The sequence below is a fragment of the Lotus japonicus genome, chromosome 1 (genome assembly GCF_012489685.1).
Source record: "Lotus japonicus ecotype B-129 chromosome 1, LjGifu_v1.2".
In the NCBI taxonomy this organism is placed as follows: Eukaryota; Viridiplantae; Streptophyta; class Magnoliopsida; order Fabales; family Fabaceae; genus Lotus; species Lotus japonicus.
This window is the reverse complement of record NC_080041.1, coordinates 37,667,327-37,677,143: the sequence shown is the minus strand read 5'-3', so window position 1 is coordinate 37,677,143 and position 9,817 is coordinate 37,667,327. Positions and strand designations below refer to the sequence as shown.

The following is a 9,817-nucleotide window of genomic DNA, read 5'->3' as shown; positions in this document are numbered from 1 at the left end:
CTGAATTGACTCAAAAATCTGAAATTAGTTGGATCACAACAGTGACATGATGAAAAGTTGGAAACACTATGTTTTTAACAAGTGCGAACATCAATCCAAACAAACATTCATCGAGATATCACATTTTCTATTATTTAAATTTCAAATTGTGTTTATAACAAGTGCTAACATCAATCCAAATGAAAAATAAATAAAACAAAGTCTCAACAGTGGCATAATGAAAAGTTGGAAACACTACAAATGAGTCCATAAACTATAGCAAATCACGAATCAGTGCATAAAAGCTATGATGTAATCTTTCTTTCTCTCCATGGGAAGAGCTTTCAAAATCTCCAACTTATTTGGATTTTCTGAAAGCCAATCCACTGCCTTTATCCATTGAGTGGCATTAAGGTCCGGAATGTTCTTTAGCTCATCCATCACATCATGAACCACTTCTTGGACATTTTTCACCCCTTTTCTAGTTGCTTGCACAAATTCACTCAATGACTCAGCCACTTTATTCATTGAAGTAATTATCCCATTCTTCTCTCCACTTTTTCCCTTTTTGAATTCCATTGGTTGTTTGCTTTTCCTTGTTGTAGAGCTTTGTTCATCAGCATCAATATCCACAATATAAGCTCCATCCTCATTTGCTTCTTTGCTCATGATGTCATCTGCATCCAAGGATGTCTCCGCTCCAATTCCTGTTGCTCTATCTTTAGCACACAAGTCTACAATGTCATCCCAATTAGCAATCACCTTAAATCTAAACCTCTTAGCATCATTATGTGACTACAAAGAAAATAGGCAGCATATTAATACTAACACAAACACTAATTTAATTAAATAGTAATAACATTAAAAAGGATTACCTTGACATACTCATTCCATGCATCTTCATTTGTAACAGAAATCATATATTTGGTTCCATCCCAATCAAAACCACTTTGACTAAGGATGTCACTAACAATGCCATACCATGATCTCCACAGCTTGATGCGGTTTTTAACATTCTCTCCAATAAGTTGCAAATTGAAGCGTGAAGACAACATTTGAGCCGCAGTGTTATATGCCACTGCTTTCCATGCACCACCACTCTTGTTTCCCATGCTTCTTTGATCTCTAAGTATATCAGCAAGTGCACGGTCCATCTCCAAGTTCCAAGTAAAGTAAGCTCTGCTATCATCTTTCTTATCCTCATTACTAGCTTCCGCCATTTTCCTTTTTCCCCTCATCTCTCCTTCAAACATAAACAAACATTAGATAATTACTAATAACCAGAAGAATTTTGAAATACATCCACAGAACTGAACAAAGATAATAGCAGCAAAATGAGCTTCTATGATTGAATACATCATGTGCAGAAATCATAGGTGATTATGATCCTGATTGCTGTTACAGTTTATGGTAGATTAAAATTGGATTGAACTCACATATCAGAACTCATTTTAAAAGCCTGTGATGATCTAAGTGTTTTTACTTCTTGCTTTTACCCCTATGATCTTTATACTCTGGTGAAAACGTGAGACAAGATTGAACTTCAAGTGATTCAACTACCCTTCTCAGTCCAATTATTAGATCCAGTTATTGTCTATTTGGAAATCAATACTGCATGTCATGTGCCCACACCAGAAAATAATCACTTTAGTGTGTCATATTTTTCAGTGTGTTTAGAACCTCACATAATCACTTTAGATGGAAAAAGTGATTATAAAAGGTTAAGCACGAATCTCTAAGTAAAGTGGATCCATTTTATGATATACTATCATAGACAGGATATGTCCCTTTCTCTATAAAATCTAACAAAGTTCCTTCCAAATCCAATTGCAGTCCACATTTACTTGGCCCCACATCAACCCACTAGTTTTCTCAGCTTAATTCTCAAGCAACGGATATAAATTAAGAAAAAACAAAGAAACTAAAACACACTGAATTAATCTAGTATATATAATTTTCTCAGAATCAGTTTGAAATACTTAAGAAAATACAGTAGTAAAATAGAAACACTTGAACCTAATTGAAGTGTCCACAGCAAACAGATCAAATAACAAAAAGATGATGAATATCCTCAAGTTATAAAATATTACCCGGCAACCAACAAGTCGATATAGAAAATGTTCCAATAGCTCCTCACTGTCCAATTCCCTAGTCTGGCTGTAACCCTGTAAACAGAATATACATATACAAGACAACATACTAAGCTTTTAATATTAATAGGATAAAAAGCCACAGTTAGTTCTGATCAATCATTCAATTAATATTAATAGGATACAAAGCTTGGAAACAAGGCTCTTCCAAGTGAGCCAACACACAACAAAACAAAGCAACTACAGAAATAAACAATAAATAACATAAGAAATGGAAAAACAGATAACAGAAACAATGAACAAGGTAGAAAGCAAAGACAACTGATAACATGTTGTCCCTAAACTAAGTTTCTTCTATGTTGATATTCAACAAACATATCCATTGCTAAAGTGTCCCGAAATGTTGTCCATGCCTCAGATACTTGAATAGTTGTGGCCTCATTTGCAACATTACTTGTAATTGTTTCCCCATGTTGATTGGTTAACTCTTCATCAACAACCGATAAAAGCTCCAAGTCTTGGACCTCTAAAATTGGGTCATATTGTTGTTCATATCTTATAAAATTGTGCAGTACGAAACAAGCGTTAATCATTCTTATTTGTGTTTTTATATCAAAAAAAGATGGAGTTCTTAATATACTCCATCGTTTTTTCAATATCCCAAATGATCTTTCAATTACATTTCTTGCACTTGCATGACGGAGATTGAACAACTCCTTGTAGTTTTGAGGGGTGTTTCCAATCCACTCATTGAGATGATATCTAGTCCCTCGATAAGGTGCTAAAAATCCTGGGCCATTTGTATATCCTGCGTCGACCAAAAAGTATTTACCTGCGATGGTTTTTTTCCAAGAAAAAAAAATCATATAATTGTATTTAATATAGTAAAAAAAGTATCAAGGTTGAGAATATTACCATTCGGAATTTGAAGGTGATTTTGACGACGTAAAGCATCTCGCAATACTCGTGAATCTCCTGCCGAGCCTTCCCACCCAGGTAACACGTAAATAAACTTTAAATCTGGACCACAAACCCCTAACACATTCGTAGAGATGTCACCCTTTCTATTACGGTATCTAGGGTGTAGCAAAATAGTGTAATCACAATAATTTAGGGTGTAGCAAGAAATAGAGGCATCTTGAAATTTAGATGGTGGTTTAGTACTGGCACATTTTTCGTACGTTTGCTTAATTTTATTTTGCCATGTAAATGCGAAACCAATATTAATGAATTTTTTTTGGTTCAAAATATTGGTAATGATTTTGATAAGAAACAAATTGAAGCCTAGTTTTTTTTATAGGCAAATAAATGTTAGTTGTTAGAAATGTTAGTAAATTAATCTTTATTCGGGTTCGAACCGGGATCCTTCACCCTTCATTCCATCCAACCCCCTAGCTCTTACCACTTGAGCTATCATTCGAGGACACAAATTGAAGCCAGTGTTTTTAGGTGGAGTATCTACTGTATCAAATTTTGTTTTTAGATTGGCTTTTTTTCCTTTTCATTTTTTGGTACAATAATTTAGGTTGGCCTTAATTAGAGTTTATTCATTGCTTGAGTGTGAGAGGCGAGATGAACCTAGTAGAGGTAGCACCACGGGAAGCGCTAGATTGGAGCGGTGATGTGATATAGTTGTTTCTTAATAAGTAAGACATGACGATTCCAAAGCTACAATCTTGGTCAATGACAATCTAAAATCGTGGAAATCCATTGAGGATAATTCAAACTTTTCCCCGGTCGAACTTGATTTGTTTATCTTTTATGATTATGGATAGTGCATTGATTGTTTACTTTTAGTTACATTATATAAATTTAATACAGTTTATGTTTCAAGCAATCAACTCGCTTAAATAATTAAGGGTTAAACCTGAAAACCGTCCCTGAACTTTAAGCGAGATTTAATTTATGTCCCTCGCCGGAAAATCTTCCTAAAGACTCCCTCAAATTACTTTTTTTGTATGGAAACCGTCATTGCCGCCAATTTACTTCCGGCCGTCGTGCCCAGTTGACAATTTTATGCCTATGTAGACATGCCACATAATTTCATTAAATGACGTGTTATTTTTTAAAAAATAAAATTAAAACTAAAATTTTTAAGAGTTTAATGGATATGCACTGACAGTGTAAAATAGTTTTACACAGACATCCAATTGAATTCCGCCAAATCAGAAAATATCTTATTCTTTTAATTAAAATTAAAGTCAAATGTAATTATCTCTCCTATGTGGCATGTTTTGATTGGATGACTGTGTAAAACTATTTTACACTGTTAGTGCATATCTATTAAACTCAATTTTTAATTTGTAATTAGGGTTAATCGTCTACTTGGTCCCTGTCTTTGTCTCGCCGTCTGAAGTAAGTCCCTCCCCGGAAAATTTGCAAATCTGGGTCCTCTCGTTTGCAATTTGGCTAGCTGACTGGGATTACTTAGCTGACATGGATTTTTAAAAAATTTAAAAATTTAAAAAAATTACTTATCAGATTTATTATTCAAATTAACAAAATTAAACCCTAATTAACTAACTAATTAACAAAATAAATTTCCCCCAAATAAAATAAAAAAACACTCCAGGTCCATAATCAAATTGGCACTGTCCCTATCAATCCCAAACCTAAATCAACCCTCCACGTCTGAATTAACAATTTGGCTTTCTCTCTAGATCTGGAGGTGAGCTAAGTTTCTAGATCAAGGATCCAAATCTCTGTCTTCTCCTTTGAACACCCAAATCTCTATCTCTAGATCTGGAGGTGTGCATTAAATTAAGGGTTAATCATCGGTTGAGGTTGCAGCATGGGGGTGGGTTGCAGGTGAGGGTGGGGTTGCGAGTGAGGGTGGGGATGGGGGTGGGTTGCGGGTGAGGTGGGGTGGGTTGTGATGGGTTCTGGGTAGGGATGGGTTTCAGGGGTGGGTTGCGGGTGCGGGTGAGGGTGGGGTGGGGATGGGAGTGGGTTGCAGGTGAAGGTGGGGGTGGGTTACGAGTGGGGTTGGGTTGCAGGTGAAGGTGGGGATGGGTTACGAGTGTTTCTGGAATGGGTTTCTGGGGTGTTTCTTCCTCTGTGTGTGATGTTGCAGTGAGGTGATGAGGTGATGAGGAAGAAGAAACTGGAACAAGAAGGTCTCGATGGTTCATCTGTTTCGTGTTTCTTCATCTGTGTTTGTTTCTCTGTTGTGTTCTGTTTTCTGCTCTTCTTTTCTTCCCCTTTCAATTTTTGTATGCTCGGTTATGGTGGAGATTGGTGTTTTGTTTTCTGGATTTTGACTTGTGTTTCTGGATTTACAACTCTTGTTGAAGAAACAGTTCTGGAACAATTCTGGGTTCAATTCGCAAGGATTTACAAGTTTTGTTTTCTGGGTTCTGTTCACATATTTGGAACCTTCCTTGGAAGAAATTATTCTTAATTTTATGAAGAAGATGAATAAGAAAATGAAGATGAGATCAATCTAAAAATTTTAGATCAAGAACACTCATGTTGAAGATCCATGTTAATGAAAGATGAATTAGGGATTTAAAACTTATTTGTAAATTTTTATTTTTTTTATTTTTTTCCTTGACACGTCAGACTCATTTATCCAGTCACCTAGCCAAATCATCACTCGCCGGAGCTCCGGACTCCGGCGAGGACCTGCTCCACACAAATTGCAAACGAGAGGACCCAGATTTGCAAATTTTCCGGGGAGGGACTTACTTCAGACGGCGAGACAAAGACAGGGACCAAGTAGACAATTAACCCTTGTAATTAAGCCCCAAAATTTAAACTAATTAACCTAAACTAATAATCATCTAATTAACCCTAAAATCTAAGCTTCCCTCATTCCATGAGATAAAATCCCCAATTAATTAACCCTAAAAAATGATTCAGTAAGGTTAATTAGTTGATTACTACTTAAAAACTGAATATTAGAGAGCAAGCTTGAAGAAGATGAATTGGGATTTGGTTCTGAAGAAGAAAACCCTCTATCTTTCAACGATTCCCAAACCCAGAAAAACTAAAACAACCCCAACTCCATCTCTCTCTCTAATGCTTCCTGCTCTCTCTGCACGCACTCTTCCTCTGCTTTTTGGATGGTGGGTGCGAGTTTGCTTCCCAATTTTATGCCTGTGATGTGAGCCTAATATTCAGATCTGAAGCCAGCTCTTATAAACCCTTGTCCCTGTATCTGTATCAAGAAAATTACTGGAACAGGAAGATACATGCAACAAGACGGAGAAGAAGTAGTAATCACAATGTTCTTACTGTTTATTCTTGGTTCCAAATCCTTCTTTTTATCCTTGTTCTTCCCTTTTCTTTTCTTTTTCGTTTCCGTTGTTTGTTTTCCTAGCCTTTCTAATATATATATCCAAGCATTGCAGTTTGAATAATAGTTGACAACAATTCAAATTGACTTAATTATTTTATTTTATTGTTTATTCTAGATCTTGAACATTTAGGGGTTGGTGAGTATTGAAGATGATGATGATGTTGAAAGATGAACATTTCTGGGCAAATCTATATATATATATGTGTCAATTGTAATTTCTTAATTAATTCCATTAGTTATTATTAGTTGGGGTTTTATCTGAGGAGGAAAGCTTAGATTTTAGGGTTAATTAGTTTAAATTTTGGGGGCTTAATTACAAATTAAAATATTTAGTTTTAATTTTTTTAAAAATAACACGTCATTTAATGAAATTACGTGATATGTCCACATAGGCATAAAACTGCCAACTGGGTACGGTGACCGGAGGTAAATCGGCGGCAAGGACGGTTTCCATTCAAAAAAGGTAGTCTGAGGGCGTTTCTAGGAAGATTTTTCGGCGAGGGACAAAAATTAAATCTTGCTTAAAGTTCAGGGACGATTTTCAGGTTTAACTCAATAATTAATAGCGTGAAAGCACTACTAGTTAGCCGGTCCTTGTGGCATTAATATTTTATTGGCTTAATTGTACTTTTGGTCCCCAACTTTGACTTTCTTGTGAAAATCGTCCTCAAACTTTAAAATTAGCAAAAAAACGTCTCTAACGTTTACACCCGATTGCAAAATTGGTCTTCCGTCCAATTCCATTCAATATTTAACGAATTCTGGGATAAAAATTAATAAAAAAAATAAGAAAATAAAACAAAAACCTAGAAATTGATGAATGTTCATCTTCTTCAGAGAACCTTCATCATCATCTTCATATTCTTCTCTAGAAAACCTAGAAGCAAACCAAAAATATCATCAACCCCACCCCAAACATCAATTTCAGATCTCAAATCAACCATCAATTGAAGATGATCACAAACACTAGAACCAAGTCATTCAATTTGTAAATAATATCGTGGGGAAGCTAACCACCGAACACAATGCTTATCAAATAACCACCCAACACCTCTAACATCATTAATTGCAGCAACTCTCACATAGTTGCTGTGTGTAACGCCCCAATTTCTCAACTGAAGAATCACATTAAGTAACCTAACAAAGTCTAAGGACTATTCTGCAATCCCTAAAATCCAAGGGTATTTTTTTTTTGAAAATTACTAAATACCATAGGGTTGGAAACACATCATAACTTTATTTAAATAACATGTTTCCCGATATACAGTAATAATAGTTTACAATACCATAAGTAAAGTTCAGAATAAACATGCGCACTTTAACAGTGGCGGAAGCAAGGCTTTAATAACAGAGTTCTCATATAGAAAAGGAGACTCAAACATAGTCCACAATAAGAGAAGCAAAGCTGCTTCTTACACCTCTACTCCACCGCCTACAACCCGATCTCCAACTCGAGCAGCTAAGCTTCGGCGGAATGATCTCCATCGCCTAATAGCGTTAAGCGCCCAAACAACAAGTAGCAAATAGAAAGGGTTAACTCCATGCCATTACCACATATGAAAGAGAAAACATGTTATTCGAACTTAATCATATAACGTGATGAATAAACTAACAGCATATATCAAGTTAAATGACGATTCATTGAACAATATAGCATCAAATCAAACATCAGTACCATCGAATGTTAGTGTCCTATAATGCGACTATATGCTTCTACCAAAATGGATCGATCAATATCGTCTCACAAGACGGGACAATCACGCGGGACCACACCCACCTCATCGCCACTTAGCGCCACTATGGACGGGACAATCGCGTGGGACCACACCCACCTCATCGTCACTTTAGAACATCTCGAAAGATGGGACAATCTCGCGAGACCACACCCACCTCATTGCCACTTTATAACGTCTCGAAAGACGGGACAATCACGCGGGACCACACTCACCTCATTGTCACTTAAGGACCAAAGCCTATATGCCAAGTCAGTCAACAACAATGCCCATCAAATGATCAATTCAGAGTAACCACATGTTATTCCCATTATCAACGAACATAAATCAACTCAATTGCATACCAACTCAGTTCAATGACAGAAACCAGTAAACGGCCGAAGCCTCTCAGAAAACGGAGACACACGCCTCAATAAGTTCACTCGGCCGAAGCCTCCAGAAAACATTTGCCCAGTTCAGCATAATAATCATAATTCAATGACAATCAATATAAACATCTTCATCTCAAACGCAGGCAGTGCCATAAAAGCAGGCAAGACTCAAAGACGCTCTAAAACTGAGTTACTCTTACCTTCGTGAGTAGAAGTTGTGCATGGAAGTTGCGAACCTAGAACAAGGAAACACAATCATCAACACAAGACCTACTAGAAGTAATCAATCTAATAACACTAATCGAAACCAGAAAGAAAGCTTTTAAAGCTTCAGAGTTTCTATTTAGGCACGAATTGACAACAGAAGTTTGTTTGCTAAAACGCGCATAACTTGAGCTACAAAACTCGGAATGACACGAAACCAAAGCCAAAATTTCGACAACGGAGAAGGCTACGCTATGGCTCAGGCCACACTAACCAAAAAATTATTTTTGGACACGGCACAGCTCCAAAAAGTTTTGGTCACTTTAGAAAATAGGGTTTCCGAACTTTTTCTTCGATCTAAATCAATTCCTAGGTATTCTTAGGCGATATCTAGGTCAGGGAAACTCTCAGAAAAATTATCGGATCGAAAACTAGAATAGGGGTATTTTGGTCAAGATTTTTAGCTTGGAAACTCAAAATCGGAATTTCGAAAAATAAATTGGATGAGGTTGATACCAACGACGTTTATGACGACTAATCCTACAGACGCTAAGCTCAGTCGAGAGTTTTTGATTCAAAAAGCGGAACCTCAGCATAAAATGGGTATTTTGAGCAAAATTGAAGCTCAGCGGCGATTCGGCGAGATTCGGCGAAATGTAATCCGCTAAACATGCTCTTGGGCATGCAGGGAATAAGTTTAGACAGAGAAATCAAGTCATTTGGACAGTTTTACAAAAAGTTCAAAACATTGAGCACAGAAAGACATAGAGAAAAGCTACAGAATTTACGATCAGAGGTAAGGAAAAGCATCAATACCTCGAGGCCTACGCGTAGAAACGAACAGACCGACGATCAGACAAGAATCGGCGAAAATCAATTCTCCCCTCCTTCCTCCTCAAGCTCTCGGCCGTGTGTGTGTGTTGGTGGTGATGTTTTTTTTTGATTTTTCAAGTTATTTATAGAAAATGGAAAACGCGGGAAAATGAATATTTCGCGATTCCGATTTTTCCTGCACATTCCTCTGTGAATTATAAGATAGAATCCGGCGACAGAATTTCAGAACTCGAAACAGGTTTCTTGGAATTTAAGCAAACGACTCACTAACGGTGTTAATCGATTTAACCCGAAAAGTTACTTTTT

The 9,817-nt window shown here is 36.7% G+C and overlaps 1 protein-coding gene across 1 annotated transcript; it reads right to left on the bottom strand.

The window, feature by feature from the left end:
- Positions 1-270: 270 nt before the first annotated feature.
- LOC130734903 (uncharacterized) lies at positions 271-1,515 on the bottom strand. The gene is made up of 3 exons (XM_057587211.1): positions 1,416-1,515; positions 855-1,222; positions 271-774 (listed from the first exon to the last, which is right to left on the bottom strand). Exons 2-3 carry the CDS (start codon positions 1,215-1,217, stop codon positions 271-273), a joined length of 867 nt encoding a protein of 288 aa, XP_057443194.1. The 5' UTR covers positions 1,218-1,222; positions 1,416-1,515.
- Between the last annotated feature and the right edge of the window lie 8,302 nt (positions 1,516-9,817).